General features: G+C 50.9%; 1 protein-coding gene across 8 annotated transcripts in view; it reads left to right on the top strand.

The window, feature by feature from the left end:
* The window catches only part of rassf7a (Ras association domain family member 7a), a 74,187-nt gene that overhangs the window by 37,748 nt on the left and 18,993 nt on the right, over positions 1–17,446 (top strand). For 4 of the 8 annotated variants that reach the window (XM_070899441.1, XM_070899442.1, XM_070899439.1 and 1 more), the window contains exon 2: positions 17,234–17,384. In XM_070899441.1, coding sequence (XP_070755542.1) covers positions 17,258–17,384 — 127 coding nt within the window. In that variant the 5' untranslated portion in view covers positions 17,234–17,257. Of the gene's footprint in view, positions 1–17,228; positions 17,385–17,446 lie in introns of all 8 variants that reach the window. The other 4 variants (XM_070899437.1, XM_070899436.1, XM_070899440.1 and 1 more) reach the window with 1 other exon arrangement.

Below are 17,446 nucleotides of genomic sequence, written 5' to 3'. Positions count from 1 at the left end.
AACTGAGGCCTGTCTACCCTCTCGGGTGGGTGTAAAAGATCCCACTGCTACTATTTGGAAGACGAGCAGGGGAGTTCTCCCCCCGTGTCTTGGGACCAATATTTATCCCTCAATGAACATTATTGAAACAGGTCCTTATCTCATTGCTGTTTGTGGGAGCTTGCTGTGCGCATATTGTCTGTTGCATTTCCTACATTACAACAATGACCACACTTCAAAAATACTTCATTGGCTGCAAAGTGCTTTGGGGCATGCTGAGGTGGTGAAAGATGCTGTCAAATTGCAGGTTATTTAAATCTTTAGTTGCAGTGAGGCTGGATGCGACACGCATGCCCCAAAGCACTTTGCAGCCGATGAAGTATTTTGAAGTGTGGGTTTGTGTTCGTCAATAGCTCGAGGCTCTTGCAGTGGGACCAAAACGTTCTGCATGTTCCCTAACCTCTCATCCTCCTGTGATCTTCTCCTCCCACAGTGCAAGTGAAGGCATCTCCTCCGAGTGTACGGTGGTGGTTAGAGGCATGTTGGCCGTTAAAGGCTTCTCTGTTACTCTGCCAGCTTTGTGGGTATCGGCACCATGTCTGCAACAATCCTTCTCTTGTTGGCGCTCGCACAAACCCAAGAACTGGGTGAGACCAGACCGGACCAGCAAAGACCAATCAGGCTTTCCCGATTCGAGGGTTTTAAACCCCCCGCTCCCCCCGGCCCAATCGCTGGTAACTGTAACCTGGGGCCGATTGGTAATTCCTCCCCAGCCTTCCTAAAGTTATTGAGCAAGGTCTTCGATGCAATGGTTACCCATCGATCGCTGAACTCGACTACCTTCCCCTCCCCCCCCCCCCCCCCCCCCCCCCCACCAGCTACATGTCAATGTCCTGGTGCGGAGAGGGGGTGCAGCAGGTCAGGTGGCCAAGGTGACCATCCACAGGTCCATCGGTTGGACGTGTGGCGTCACTCTGGCTCTCTGACTCTCCTCTGTGGCCCTGTCCGTGCCCGGGTGGCCCTGGGGACGGAGCACCTAGTGTCTCCTTATTGGCTTATTTAAAAAAGGCAATAACAATGGCCCGTCCCCTCTATTTACCACCACTCTCCTGAACTCTCCTTCCTTGCTGCCCCTCCGTAGCAAACCCTTCTCTCTGGCGTAGTGGGTAGCACACTCGCCTAAGTCAGAAGGTCGTGTGTTCAAGTCCCACTCCAGGGACTTGAGCACGCAAATCTAGACTGGCGCTCCCAGTGGGGCAGTGCTGAGGGAGTGCTGCACTGTCGGAGGGGCAGTACCGAGGGAGCACTGCGCTGTGAGGTGCCGTCTTTCAGATGAGACTTTAAACCGAGGCCCCCTCTGCTCTCTCAGGTGGATATAAAAGATCCCACGGCACTATTTTGAAGAAGAGCAGGAGAGTTATCCCCAGTGTCCTGACCAATATTTATCCCTCAATCAACGTAACAAAAACAGATTATCAGGTCAATTATCACACTGCTGTTTGTGGGAGCTTGCTGTGTGCAAATTGGCTGCCGCGTTTCCCACATTACAACAGTGACTACACTCCAAAAGTACTTCATTGACTGTAAAGCGCTTCGACACGTCCAGCGGTCGTGAAGGCGCTGTAGAAATCCAAGCCTGTCTTTCGTTCGGTCTTCAGGATGAGACCCCCTTACTGTGTTGGGATCAGGACTCAATACATCGTTTCCTATTCAAACCCTTTCTTTCCCAGTTCCTCCAATCTCCGGAATCCCTCCCCTCCCCCAATCTTCCTCCGAAGGCCATCAGGCTTTTAAAATCCAGGCTCGGCCTCACCTGGCCAAAACATCCTGATTCTCGTTGCCTTGCACGTGTCCCGCACTGGGGACCATGGTAGCTGTCTGAGAAACAGGGTCTGGCACAGCCTGGGAGCGTCATTGGCAAGGCCAGCATTTATTGCCCATCTCTAATTGCCCTTGAGAAGGTGGTGGTGAGCCGCTGCCTTGAACTGTTAGGGAGGGAGTTCCAGGATTTTGACCCAGCCATGATGAGGTTTTGCCGCTGGTGGGCTCGGGATGATTACCTTTATTTACGGTCAACTATATTCTGTTCGGGCTGAAAATATGGAGCAGGCACAGCTCTGTTGAATTTGGTAAACTGGTTCCAGGAACCTGATCAGACTTGTGTCTGGTGTTGTTGCCTGCCCCTCGCTGATGCTATATTCAAATCCTTTGTTTTTCTACTTGTGCGGCTCGTGTCAAATGTTTATTGCATAACATTCCTGTGAAGCGCCTTGGGACGTTTCACTACTTTAAAGGCGCTATATAAATACAAGTTGTTGAGAGAAGGCAGCACTTGCTGGGGCATTGTACCTGACTGGCGCCGGGGCAGTCTATCTCACTGCCACCTGTTTCACGCTGGGACTTGGCTTCATGTTCTGTGGCTCACCAGTCCAGTAACATCACCATTACACTAGCCTACCCTTGCACTGCTGAGAGGGAAAAGTGCAAATTTGGTTATAAGTGGCCCGGGCGGTTGCCAGGGTTACTGCAGTGAGCGATAGAGACTTTGCTCCTTCTCCCTGGAGGAGGGAGAACAGGCGGGATTGTACCAGAGCTCCATGTCCCTGACCACAAGCCAGTGACTGCCGCAGGGGAGTACGGGGCAGTGTCCGGCAAGGAGAGTCCGGACAGGAACATCGCTGCCTCCCGTCTCCCCCACCGTCGATGAGCAGAATGACCCGCCTCCTGTCTTCAGCTGGGGATTTACACCTCGCATTTATATAGTGCCGTAACCTAAAACATCCCAAGCCTCTTCACAGGAGCGATTATCAAACAAAATTTGACAGCGAGCCACATAAGGAGATATTAGGACAGGTGACCAAAAGCTTGGACGCAGGTAGGTTTTAAGGAACGTTTTGAGGAAGAGAGAGAGAGAGAGAGAGAGAGAGGCAGAGAGGTTTATGGAGCGAATTCCAGAGCTCGGAGCCCAGGCAGCTGAAGGTATGTGAGAATGTTCTGTCTGTGGCTGATAACAAAAAAATTATAGGCATGAGGTTAAAGCTCGTGATGTATTCCTGGAAAAATGTAATCCAGTTTCCAGGAGAAGGGGTGGCGTCGGCTCACACCGAGTGTTGTTACGACGGGTGTGACTCAGGCTGAGGTTATGAGCAGCAACGTAGGAGCCGTAAATCACCCCGCGGGAAGTGCCGATGACTCAGCCCAGGATCAGTCAACGTGTGACTGGTTAAAGATTAGCTACGCTGTGTGTGCTCAGTGATTCAGGCTGGCTTCATACTGCAGTCAATGAGCGAATTGCCCTTCTCCCCAACATTCACACACTATTTGCCCTCCTGATACACTGCCCACACCGAAGGGAGGGGGAGAGAGAAGGGATGGGAGAGGGGAGGAGAAGGGATGGGAGAGGGGAGGAGAAGGGATGGGAGAGGGGAGGAGAAGGTGGGCGGGGAGGGGGCGGCCCAGTGTCCCATGCAGGCACTGATTGGCTGCGAGAATCCGGTTGGCGGGGTGGGGGAGAGAGTCTGGGAGGTATAGCGGGTTGCAGGAAAGAAAGACTTGCATTTATATCATCATAATAATACGCAGTCCCTCGGAATCGAGGAAGACTTGCTTCCACTCTGAAAATGAGTTCTTAGGTGACTGAAGAGTCCAATACAAGAACCACAGTCCCGGTCACAGGTGGGACAGACAGCGCCTTTCACAACAACCAGACGTCTCAAAGCGCTTTACAGCCAATGAAGTACTTTTGAAGTATAGTCACTATTATGTAGGAGATGTGGCAGCCAATTTGCGCACAGCAAGCTCCCACACATAGCAATGTGATAATAACCAGATAATCGCTTTAGTGATGTTGGTTCAGTGATAAATATTGGCCCCAGGACACCGGGCATAACTCCCCTGCACTACTTCAAAATAGTGCCATGGGATCTTTTATGTTCACCTCAGAGAGCAGACTGGGCCGGTTCAACGGATCATCAGAAACATAGGCCATTTCGACCCATCGTGTCCGCGCCGGCCAACAAAGAGCCGCACGGCCCTTGATCAGCAGCCCTAAAGGTTACATATAAACCTATGAACAATGAAGGAAAGGCAAAGAACACCCAGCCCAACCAGTCCGCCTCACACAACTGCAACACCCCTTATACTGAAACATTCTATACTCCACCCCAACCGGAGCCATATGATCTCCTGGCAAAAACCAGATAAAAACCCAGGCCAATTTAGGGAGAAAAAATCTGGGGAAATTCCTCTCCAACCCATCCAGGCGATCGCCACTAGTCCAGGAGATCACCCTGGCCATATTCTATTCCCTGCAGTACTTGCCATTATATCTGCGCCGTCCAATAAAAGGTCATCCAGTCAAATACCAATTACCAGCTCCAGGTCCGTAACCCTGCAGGTTACGGCATTTCAAGTGCCCATCCAATCATCTCTTAAGTGGTGAGGGTTTCTGCATCCACCACTCTTCCAGGCAGCGAGTTCCTGATCCCCACAACCTACTGCGTAAAGAAGCCCCCCCTCCCCCCAAATCCCCTCTAAACCTTCCACCTACCACCTTTAAAACTATGCCCCCTCATAACCCCCTCCATCAATGGAAATAGACCCTTACTATCCACTATATCCAGGCCCCTCAATATTTTGTACACCTCAATGAAGTCTCCTCTCAACCTCCTCTGTTCCAATGAGAACAAACCCAGCCTATCCAATCTATCCTCATAACTAAAATTCTCCATTCCAGGTAGCATCCTAGTAAATCTCCTCTGCACCCTCTCTAGTGCAATCATGTCCTTCCTATAATATGGCGACCAGAACTGCACACAGTACTCCCAGCTGTGGCCTAACCAAAATATTATACAATTTAAGCATAATCTCCCTGCTCTTGTATTCTATGCCTTGGTCAATAAAGGCAAGCATTCCATATGACGCCTTAACCACCTTATCCACCTGGCCGCCTACTTTCAGGGATCTGTGGACAAGCACTCCAAGGTCCATTTGTTCATCTACACTATTAAATGACCTACCGCTTAACCCTTATTACCTCTCCCAAAGTGCATCACCTCACACTTCTCTGAATTGAATTCCATTTGCCACTGCTCTGCCCACCTGACCAGTAAATTGGTATCCTCCTGCAGCCCATGACTTTCCTCTTCATTATCAACCACACAGCCAATTTTAGTGTTGCCTGCAAACTTCTTAATCATACTCCCTATATTCAAATCTAAATTGTTGATATATACCACAAAAAACAAGGGTCTCCGTACTGAGTCCTGCGGAACCCCACTGGAAACATCCTTCCAGTCACAAAAACATCCATCAGTCATTACCCTTTGCTTCCTACCTCCAAGCCAATTTAGAATCCAACTTGCGACTTCGCCCTGGAGCCAATGGGCTTTAACCTTCATGACCAGTCTACCATGCGGGACCTTAGCAAAAGCCTCGCTAAAGTCCATATATACTACATTGTACGCACTACCCTCATCGACCTCAAAAAATTCAATCAGTTTAGTCAAACATGATCTTCCCTTAACAAATCCATGCTGACTGTCCCTAATTAATCCTTGCCTATCCCAATGCAGATTTATCCTGTCTTTCAGGATTTTTTCCAATAGTTTTCCCACAACTGAGGTTAGGCTGATAGGCCTGTAATTACTCTGCCCATCCTTTTTCCCTTCTTGAACAAGGCTACTACATTAGCAGTCCTCCGGCACCATGCCCATATCCAAAGATAACTGGAAAATGATGGTCAAGGCCTAAAGACGGCCCCTCCGACAGTGCGACGCTCCCTCGGTACTGCCCCTCCGACAGTGCGGCGCTCCCTCGGCACTGCACTGGGAGTGCGAGCCTAGATCTATGTGCTCCAGTCCAGGGACTTGAACCAACAACCTCTGACTGTGAGGTGAGTGCTGCCCGCTGAGTCAGGGCTGATACCATGCTCCCTTTCACTAACAGCTTCCTATTGTAACTGAGATCCATGAACCTCCTGCAGAAATTTTCCCAAGTGTGGAAACGCGCTCTCTCTGCCATTCAATCCTCAAAGTCCCAGGAAAAACCCCTGCGATAGTTAGTCAAAATGGAGTTTGGCATATTGCGCCAGTGTTATGCCGTGACCCTGATATTATCCGATACATAGTTCATCACCACGTTGGTTATAAAACTGTGACTGCTCCAACTGAGCATGAGCAATGCCAGTGGCGATGTCCTCACAGTTAGATCAATATCCCAGTAGTTTTCCTCGATACTGGGCACAGCCTGTTATCAGGCTGCATCATGTTTGCATGGAATTCTTTGAGAAGATTGGTGGAGTGGTTAAAGATTGTACAGCTCCCCCACCTTACCCAGCCTGCACACGGGAACAGCAAACTTCTGATTTTGAAGTAAGGAGCCTGTTGTAGGTTGGAGGGACCTTTACTCACCCCCTCACCTGTCGCGCTCCCTGTAACTCCGGCTACATTGCTGAGACTAAGTTCTCAGGAAACAATCAGAGAGGGTTCAAATACTTCCCAGTGCACAAGAAAGACCTGCATTTATATAGTGCCTTTCACATCCTTCGGACGTCCCAAAGTGCTGTTGTAATGTGGGCAATGCGGCAGACAATTTGCACACAGCAAGCTCCCACAAACCGCACAGTGATAATGACCGGATAATCTGTTTGTGATGTTGGTTGAGGGTTAGATATTGGCCTCAGGACACTGGGGATAACTCCCCTGCTCTTCTTCCAATAGCGCCGTGGGATCTTTTACGTCCACCTGAACGTCTCATCTGAAGACTGGCTGCACAAAACACACTTCTTTGGGAAAGGGAAATGTGGCAGCAGCCCCCATGGGCGAAATGCCTGCTGATTGTTTAGGAGGTGTAGTGCGCGCGGTGATGTGAAGCATGTATTCACCGGCCTTGAACAAAGCTGCTCAACCTGTCTGTGCATGGAATGCGCAGCATCCCCGGAATGCTGAGGGCTTTATCTCCATGGCGGGTTCCCACAGGCTGGGCGGCTTTTCCTGAATCCACTCTCTGCCGTCAATCAGCACCTTTCCTGTATTTAGAGGCAACTAAAACTAGTCTTAACTCCATCCTGATAGATATCACTTCTATTCTTTTTCCAGAATCATAACTGCTTTGAAATCCTGTGTGCTAATAAAGTTCAGAATATTGCGGATCTGAAAGATTCATACATTCACAAAACACAGGAGGAGGCCATTCGGCTCATCGAACCTGTGCCAGCTCTGTGAAAGAGCGATCCCCATAGCCCTGCACATTTTTCCCCATCATTTTCCAATCCTCTCCAGCTACAGGTGCGGTACCAGAGGACTGGAGGACTGCTAATTTTGCACCTTTGTTTAAAAAGGGAGAAAGGAATAGACCGAGTAATTACAGGCCAGTCAGCCTAACCCCCGTGGTGGGAAAATTATTGGGAAAAATCCTAAGGGACAGGATAAATCTTCATTTGGAACGACACAGATTAATCAAGGCCTGTCGGCATGGATTTGTTAAGGGAAGGTTGTGTCTGACTAACGATTGAATTTTTCGAGGAGGTAACCAGGAGGGTCGATGAGGCAGTGCGTATGATGTAGTGTATATGGACTTTAGCAAAGCTTTTGATAAGGTCCCACATGGCAGATTGGTCATGAAAGTGAAAGCCCATGGGATCTAGGGAAAAGTGTCAAGTTGGATCCAAAATTGGCTCAGAGGCAGGAAGCAAAGGGCAATGGTCGATGGGTGTTTTTGTGACTGGAAGGCTGTATCCAGTGGGGTTCCGCAGGGCTCAGTGCTGGGTTCCTTGCTTTTTGTGGTATATATCAATGACTTGGACTTGAATGTTGGGGGGTATGATTAAGAAGTTTGCAGATGATACTAAAATAGGCTGTGTGGTTGATAATGAAGAAGAAAGCTGCAAACTACAGGAAGATATCAATGTACTGGTCAGGTGGGCAGAATAGTAGCAAATGGAATTCAATCCGGTTAAGTGTGAGGTAATGTATTTGGAGAGGGCTAACAAAGCAAGGGAATACATATTAAATGGTACGACACTGAGACGTGTAGAGGGACAAAGGGACCTGGGAGTGCTTGTCCACCGATTCCTAAAGGTAGCAGGCCAGGTAGATAAAGTGGTTAAGAAGGCATATGGAATACTTGACTTCATTAGTCGAGGCATGGAATACAAGAGCAAGGAGGTTATGCTTGAACTGTATAAAACACTGGTTAGGCTGCAGCTGGAGTATTGTGTGCAGTTCTTGTCACCACATTACAGGAAAAATGTGATTACACTGGAATGGATGCAGAGGAGATTTACAAGAATGTTGCCTGGACTGGAGAATTCTGGCTATGAGGAAAGATTAGAGATGCTGGGTCTGGTTTCTCTGGAACAAAGGAGGCTGAGGGGAGACTTAAAGAACAGATAGCGAGTGGAGGAGATCCAGCAACTAACCGCCAATCACGACGTGCATGGATTCTTTAACGCAGGCAAGTCCACCTATGGCCCAAGCACTCAAGGACCTACCTCACTGAGGGCCAAGAGCAGAGAGGTGCTCATCAAGGACAGAGAGGCAGTCAGTGACTGCTGAAAGGAGCACTTGGAAGATCTCCTTATCCGAGACTCTGTCTTCGATGTGAGTGTACTCTACTCCATCCCACAGCATGCTACCCGCCACCATCTTGGCACAACTCCAGCCTAGCACGAGGTAGAAAAGGCCATCTGACAACTGAAGAACAACAAGGCCTCAGAAGCAGATGGAATCCCTGCCGAACCACTAAAGCATGGTGGAGAAGCATTATTGGCACGAATCCATGAACTCCTCTCTCTTATTTGGAAGGAGGAAAGCATACCGGGAGATCTCAGACGCTGTAATCATGACCATCTTCAAAAAAGGGGACAAGTCCGATTGTGGTAACAACAGAGGAGTTTCCCTGCTGTCGTCCATAGGGAAAGTCATTGTAAGAATCCTCCTCAATCGCCTTCTCCCAGTGGTTAAGAGCTCCTCCCAGAGTCGCAATGTGGATTCTGCCCACTAAGGGGCACAACGGACATGATATTCACCATGTGTCAAATTCAAGAAAAATGCAGCAGCCTCTTAACATGGCCTTCTTTGACCTCACAAAGGCCTTTGACTCTGTCAACCATCAGGGACTATAGAGCCTCCTCCTCAAATTTAGCTACCTTCAAGTTTGTCACCATCCTGCGCCTGCTTCACGATGACATGCAAGCTGTGATCCTGACCAATGGATCCACCACAGACTCAATACACGTGCAGACTGGGGTCAAGCAAGGCAGTGTCATCGCACCAATGCTCTTCTTGATCTTCCTCGCTGCAATGCTCCATCTCACCCTCAGCAAGCTCCCCGCTGGAGTGGAGCTAATCTACAGAACAAACAGGAAACTGTTCGATCCCCGTCGTCCTCCAGTCTAGATCCAAGGTCATCCCATCCTCTGTCATTGAATTACAATATGCAGACGACGTTTGCGTTTGTGCACACTCGGAGGCCGAACTCCAAACCATTGTCAACACCTTCACCAAAGCATATGAGAGTCTGGGCCTTACAATAAACATCCGTAAGACAAAGGTTCTCTACCAACCTGCCCCCGCCACGCAGTACTGCCCCCTGATTATCAAGATCCATGACGAGGCCTTTGACAACGTGAACCATTTCTATACCTCAGGAGCCTACTGTCAACAAGGGCAGACGTTGATGACTAAGCCCAACACCGCCTCCAGTGCAGCCTTAGATCACCTGAGGAGGAGAGTGTTTGAAGACCAGGACCTCAAACCCAGCACCATGCTCATGGTCTACAGAGCAGTAGTGATATCCGCCCTCCTATATGCTTCAGAGACATGGACTATGTACGGCAGGCACCTCAAAGCGCTGGAGAAGTACCACCAGCGTTGCCTACGCAAGATCTTACAAATCCATTGGCAGGATAGAGGCACCAACGTCAGTGTTCTCGCTCAGGCCAACATCCCCAGCATCGAAGCATTGACCATGTTTGGCGGGCCACATCATCTGCATGCCCGATTAGTAGACTACGAAAACTAGCACTCTACTCGGAGCGCTGACGGCAAGCAAGCCCCAGATGGGCAGGAGAAATGCTTTAAGGACACACACAAAAAGTGCAACATCCCCACCGACACCTGGGAATCCCTGGCCCAAGACCGCTCAAAGTGGAGGAGAAGCATCCGGAACGTGCCGAACACTTTGTCTTGGCTGGGAGCAAGCTGAAGCCAAGCGCAAACAATGGAAGGAGCGCACAGCAACCCAGGTGCCCCACCCATCCGTCCCTTCAACCACTGTCTGCCCCACCTGTGACAGAGACTGTAGGTCCCGCATTGGACTCATCAGTCACCTGAGAACTCATGTAGTGTGGAAACAAGTCATCCTCAACTCCGAGGGACTGCCCAAGAAGAAGGTATAAAATTATATGGGGCCTGGATATCGTGGATAGGAAGGACCTGTTTCCCTTGGCCGAGGGGGTCAACAACAATGAGGGGGCATAGATTTAAGATAATTGGGGGGAGGTATAGAGGAGATATGAGGGGAATTTTCTTCACCCAGAGGGTGGTGGGGGTCTGGAACTCACTGCCTGAAAGGGTGGTAGAGGGAGAAACCCTCACCACATTTAAAAAGTACTTGGATGTGCACTTGAAGTGCCATAACCTACAGGGCTACGGACCAAGAGCTAGAAAGTGGGATTAGGCTGGATAGCTCTTGGTCGGCCAGCGTGGACACGATGGGCCAAAATGGCCTCTTGTGCTGTAAATTTCTACGATTCTATGTAGTATTTATCCAATTCCCTTTTGAAAGTTGCTATTGAAACTGTTTCCATCGGCCTTTCAGTCAGCGCGTTCCAGATCACAACAACTTTCTGGGAGGAGGGAGACAGGGAACAGGGCAGTTGGGTCAAGGGGGTGGGGGTGGGGGGGGGGGACAGCGGGGCGGAGAGCTGAGGGAGGGGGCAGGGTACAGGGAACAGGGCAGTTGGGTCAAGGAGGTTGGAGAGGGGGGAGGGGACAGCAGTGTGGGGGGGGCAGTGGCGGTGAGGGGGACAGGGGACAGAAGAGTTGTGGCTGGGGGGGGGGGGTAGGCTGTGGCGGGGGCTGGGCTGAGGCAGGCCTGAAATGAACACAGTCGGATGGAGGAAGCAGTGCAGGATTCAATGAGCGGTAAAAGTCGCCCTTTTCCCCCCAACCAGTAGCTGTGCTGAGAGCTGACCCACAGGGTGAGGTAAAAGTCGGTAAACAAAGTAGGAAAGAACTGTGTGTTTATGGACTAGTTTACAGTGAGAGTTAATGATTGGCTATCGGTGAGGTGGGGTTAACAGGGTCACGCACATTTTGGTTGTGAAATTATTATCCGAACGGCTTGTGCTGACGAGCTGCCTGAGCCGAGCTAGAGTGTTTGATGTGACACATTCTCCATGTGTCAGGGTCATACGCTGCTCCGAGCAGGTCAGAGAACATTCCAGAGTGTTGAGATATAACGGGGAACAAAGTTACAAAGTGAAAGGGCACGGTATGAATCCTCCGATTAGCTCAATGACCCAACAACAACAGCTTGTATTTATCATCATCATGGGCATGATCGAGGAATCTAGGAAGACTTGCTTTCACTCCTGAAGTGAGTTCTTTGGTGGCTGAACAGTCCAATACGAGAGCCACAGACCCTGTCACAGGTGGGACAGATATTCGACGAGGGAAGGGGTGGGTGGGCCTGGTTTGCCGCTCGCTCCTTCTGCAGCCTGCGCTTGACCTCTTCACGCTCTTTGCGTTGAGATCCGAAGAGCTCAATGCCCTCCCGGATGCACTTTCTCCACTTGGGGCGGTCTTCGGCCAGAGTCTCCCAGGTGTCAGTGGTGATGTCGCCCTTTATCAGGGAGGTTTTGAGGATGTCCTTGTAACGTTTCCTCTGCCCACCTTTGGCTCTTTTGCCGTGAAGGAGCTCCGCATAGAGCATTTGCTTCGGGAATCTCGTGTCTGGCATGCGAACTATGTGGTCTGCCCAGCGAAGCTGATTGGGTGTGGTCAGTGCTTCAATGCTGGGGATGTTAGCCTGGATGAGGACACTGATGTTGGTGTGCTTGTCCTTCCAGAGGATTTGCAGAATCTTGCGGAGACATCGTTGGTGATAAATCTCCAGCGACTTGAGGTGTCTTCTGTACATCGTCCATGCCTCTGATCCATACAGGAGGGCGGGTATTGCTACAGCCCTATAGACCATGAGCTTGGTGGTAGATTTGAGGGCCTGGTCTTTGAACACTTTTTTCCTCCGGCGGCCAAAGGCTGCACTGGCACACTGGAGGCGGTGTTGAATCTCCGCATCAATGTCTGCTCTTGTTGACGAGGCTCCCTAGGTATGGGAATTTATATAGCGCCTTTAAAGTAGTGAAATGTCCCATATTAGGACAGGTGACAAAAAGGAGCATCTTGAAGGAGGAAAGAGAGGCGGAGAGGTTTAGGCAGTGAGTTCCAGAGCTTGGGGCCAGGCAGCTGAAGGCACGGCCACCAATGGTGGAACGATTATAACCAGGGATGCTCAAGAGGGCAGAATTAGAGGAGCGCAGACATCATGCGGGCGGGTGGGTGGGTGGGGGGGGCGTTGTGGGGTTGGAGGAGATACAGAGATAGGGAGGGGCGAGGCCATGGAGGGATTTGAACACCAGGATGAGAATTTTGAAATCGAGGCGTTGCTAATGTAGATCAGTGAGCACAGAGGTGATGGGTGAGCGGGACTTGGTGCGAGTTAGGATACGGGGCAGCCGAGTTTTGGATGATCTCTAGTTTACGTAGGGTCAAATGTGGGACGCCAGCCAGTAGTGCGTTGGAATAGTCAAGTCTGGAGGTAACAAAGGCTTCAGTAGCGGATGAGCTGAGGCAGGGGCGGAGACGGGCGATGTTACGGAGGTGGAAATAGTCGGTCTTAGTGATGGAGAGAATAGCACCTTTCGTGACCTCTGTACGACCCTGGAGACAGAATCCGGTTAATGTGTAACTATCTCTGCTAGTTGCGATATGGATTGAGCAACAATATTCGGCACCTTTGTTTAAAGACTGCGGCTGCTTTAAATGTGCAGATCTGCTGACATGGGCTGCCGTGAAGAATTTCGACTGCTCTCTTTCCCTTGCACACTCTCTCTCTCTCTCTCTCTCTCTCTCTCTCTCTCTCTCTCCTCACCCTGTCTCTTTTTGTTTTGTTCCCTCACTTCTTCCCTGTGACTCTGGGTAACACAATCGCCTCTGAATCACAAGGTCATGGGTTCAAGTCCCTCTCCGGAGACTTGAGCAGAAAAACCTGGGTTGACACTCCATTGCGGTACTGAGGGAGCGCTGCATTGTCGGAGGGACAGTACTTGAAGAGCAGGGGAGTCCTCCCCTGTGTCCTAGGCCAATATTTATCTCTCAATCAACATAACAAAAAAAAAGATTATCCAATTATTATCACACTGCTGTTTGTGGGAGCTTGCTGTGTACAAATTGGCTGCCGCGTTTCCCACATTACAACAGTAACTACACTCCAAAAGTACTTCATTGGCTGTAAAGCGCTTCGGGATGTCCAGTGGTTGTGAACAGTACTAGAGAAATGCAAGTCTTTTTGTTTCTCTCTCTCTCTAGCTATCTCTCCCTTTCCCTCTCCCTCACCGTCCTGTCTTCTCTTTTCTCCTTTTTTCTTTTTCTTTTCTTTCTTTCTATCCTCTCTCTCTCTCTCTCTCTCTCTCTCTCTCTCTCTCTTCTCTCTCTTCACTCCCCAGTCTCCCCATCCTTTGTTTCCCCTCCCCTGATTTGAGACATCTGGTGGTCGTGAAAGGCACTATATAAATCCAAGTCTGTCTTTCTTTCTTTCTCCCGCTCTCTCGCTCTCCTTCCCTCCTTCTCTCTCTCTCTCTTTCCTTCCCTCCTTCTCTCCCAGTGTCTCACGCCCCCACCCGCTCTCCCTCCTCTGTCCCAGTTTCGCGCACTCTGTCTGCTCCCTCTCTCGCTGTCCCTCTGGAGACGAAGTTTATTTATACATATGCAGAAAGTGCCAAGAGCGTGTTGCCATGACTGGTGCCCAATGGGAATGTTGGGGAGGGCCCCTGGAGCCTCGGTGTGTGGCAGGAGTAGGGAGCGATTGGCACCAACCTACCCGCTGGGTATTGTGACTGTGGTCAGGTGATACTGTCAGCAATAACAACCTGTTTGTCAGTCTGATGTTCTGGTACGCAGTCCGTCTGATCATTTGTATGTGTGGGTAGTAAAAGGAGAAAAAAAAAAGACATGCATTTCTATAGCGCATTTCACGACCAACAGGCATTCCAAGGCGCTTTACAGCCAATTAAGTACTTTTGAAGTGTAGTCACTGTTGTAATGTGGGAAACGCGGCAGCCAATTTGTGCACAGCAAGCTCCCACAAACAGCATCGTGATAATCGTCAGATGATCTGTTTGTGATGTTGTTTGAGGGATAAATATTGGCCCCAGGACACCGGGGAGAGCTCCCCTGCTCTTCAAAATGGAGAGCAGATGGGGCCTTGGTTTAACATCTTATCCAAAAGACTGCCCCTCCGACTGTGCAGCGCTCCCTTTGTACTGCCCCTCTGACTGTGCGGCGCTCCCTTTGTACTGCCCCTCCGACTGTGCGACGCTCCCTCAGTACTGCACTAAAATGTTAGTGTAGTTTACCTGCTCAAGTCTCTAGAGTGGGACTTGATGTTGGAGCTACTCACTAAGCCATGGCTGACACCAGCATCTTCCCCATGACTCGAGTCCCACAGTACACTTTCCTGGCCGGCCTTCCACTTTACAGTATCCGTAAACCTCGGCACAAAACTCAGCTGCTCCGTATCCCACCTCACACCAAGTCCCTCTCCCCCATCACCCCTATGCTCGCTGACCTACGCTGGCTGTTGATCTGGCAACACCTTGATTAAAAAAATTCTCATCCTTGTGTTCAAATCCCTCCATGGCCTCACCCCTCCGTTCTCTGTAATCACTTCCAGCCCACAAGGCTCTGAGATCTCTGCACTCCTTTAATTCTGGCCCCGTGAGCATCCCCGATTTCCATTGCTCCTCCATAGGTGGCCATGCCTTCAGTTGCTGAGGCCACAAGCTCTGGAACTCCCTCCCTAAACCTCTCCACCTTTCCTCCTTTTTTAAGATGCTCCTTAAAACCTACCTGTTTGATTGCTCAACCTAATATCTCCTTATGTGACTCGGTGAGAAATTTGTCTGATTTATGCTACTGTGAAGCGCCTTGGGATGTCTTATTATGACAAAGGCGCTGTATAAATGCAAGTTGTTGTTGAGTCTGGTGTCCCGGCACACACACGATGGGCCGAATAGCCTCCTTCTGTGCAGCAAACTCCCATGATTCTAGTCTTCTATGATTCAGTTGTATAGATGGGTAGAATGGACGAGGCAGTGCCAATGTCTCAGGACAACTCGGGATGGGCGATAACTGGCGTGTGCCCACATCATGCCAACAGCAGGAGCCCACTGAGGGCAGCCTCTGTGCTCGGGCAGCTTTGGGCAATGTCAGCAGCTGGAACTCTGGGCCGCGCTGGGAGGGAACACGCAGCGAGCGAGCTTCCCCTTTGTCCTTCGCTGCGCCGTGACTGCCTCCAGTCCTCCCGCCTGCCTGCAGCATCAATCAGTCGCCCATTGAAAGGTTGGCGGTCCCCACAACTCAGTGTGAGCAATCGGTGCTGAGAAGCTGGAGTAGTACGTCTGGCAGGGTTAGAGGAACTCTGTCTGTGTGACAGTGAAGTGGCAGTTATCGGAGCGATGGCATTTTAATGGAAGGGACTGCCCCAGATTTCACAGGCACTGAAGGAGCCCTTTGTATTGCCCTCGGCAAGCAGCCCTGTCCTGAAGCCAACTCACAATGCAGCTGAGCTGCTCCGGTTACACTGCAGGTGCAACAATGGCACAAGCATGTCAGTTTGGCTCAGTTGTTAGCACTCTATCTTCCCTCCGAGTCAGAGCATCGTTGGTTCAAGTTGGTCAAAGTGCTGCACTGTCGGAGGGGCCGCACTGTCGGAGGGGCAGCACTGAGGGAGCGCCGCACTGTCGAGTCAGCACTGAGGGAGCGCCGCACTGTCGGAGGGGCAGTACTGTCGGAGGGTCAGTACTGAGGAAGCGTTACGCTGTCAAAGAGGCTGCACTGTCGAAGGGGCAGTACTGAGGCTGTATTACGAGGCGTGTAGGCAGCTCCTTCGATGAACCATCCAGGACAGCGGCCACCTGGAGTCAGCGACCTTCAGCTGCAGGCATATGTAGGGATCGGGACAGACTTTCCCCAGCCACTGCTGATGGTGAATTCAGCCACTAGCTGGGCCCGACACCCACTTTCTGCCAGTTCTCCCGGAGTGTTCCCGGTTCTGGGTCTCTTGGGGGCCGGCCTGGGAATGCGAGCGACTCCATCCGCCCGCAGCTTGTTGCCATGATGCCAGATGTCTGTCGGGGTCGCCAACGTTGGTCGGGCGTATTCTTGGAGCTTTTGGCCCACAAAGCTGGCGTTGACAGGCGCACGTGCCGGACTCGCGTCCCGCAGGGCAATTTCCCCCGCCGGGCGTTAAGAGGTCGACGCGCACGGCGATGACTAACTGCCTGGCAACATCTCCGCAAAATCCCTGGTCATTTCCCGGCAGGTGGTAGTGCCCCCCTCCCCTGGGTGAAAATCTCCTCCGCCCCGTGAGCCCCCCCCCCGCCCCCCACAGGCTAAAATGGAGCTTTAAAAAGGAGAAATTTCGCCCCCTAACTTTTTAAAAAATTTCAGATTTATTTAATTAACTGAATTTAAATTCCCCAGCTGCCGTGGTGGGATTTGAACTCCTGTTTCCACGATCATTAGTTCCGGCTTCTGGATTACTGGCCCAGTATATTAACCACTGTGGTGCCCTACCCTAAAAACATGCAAACCCAATTCAGGCTGCCATGAGAATTAAATCTTGGGATATAAATGGCCACCTCCAGCTGCCACTGCCGCTGGGATCAGGAAGGGAAATATTGTCAGTCATGTACCTGTGTTGACAGGTGGAGCCTCCGCTCCCGCCGTACCCAGTGTGAGGCTGAGTGATGTTTAGCGTTACTCTCACTGCCCCCGGCACTGGGCTGGGTCACCAGCTCCCACACTCGCGCACTGAGAGTGATGAGGTCAGAGAGGCCCATGGAACCGTGCACCAGCAGGGAGTCAATCAGCGACAGGGAGACGGAGCATTTATTTGAAGAGGGGAATGTCAGTGTTTGATGTCAATGTTTGGTTGAAGCAAGATCTGTTTCCTCTGGGTTTCAGAGCAGCCTCCGCCCTGAGCGGGCCGTCCAATGCCAGTATCCAGCTGCACGGTGATGGAGCTAAAAGTGTGGGTGGATGGAGTGCAGCGCGTGGTGTGTGGAGTCACTGAGGAGACAACCTGTCAGGAGGTGGTGATCGCCCTCGCACAGGCCATAGGTGAGCAGCCGGGGCAGGGTGCAAAGAGATGGGATAGGAAGGGATGGAATGATTGGGATGGC

The sequence above is a fragment of the Pristiophorus japonicus genome, chromosome 14, assembly GCF_044704955.1.
Source record: "Pristiophorus japonicus isolate sPriJap1 chromosome 14, sPriJap1.hap1, whole genome shotgun sequence".
Classification (NCBI taxonomy): domain Eukaryota; kingdom Metazoa; phylum Chordata; class Chondrichthyes; family Pristiophoridae; genus Pristiophorus; species Pristiophorus japonicus.
Note: the sequence above shows the minus strand (reverse complement) of the source record. Positions and strands in the feature narration are given on the sequence as shown.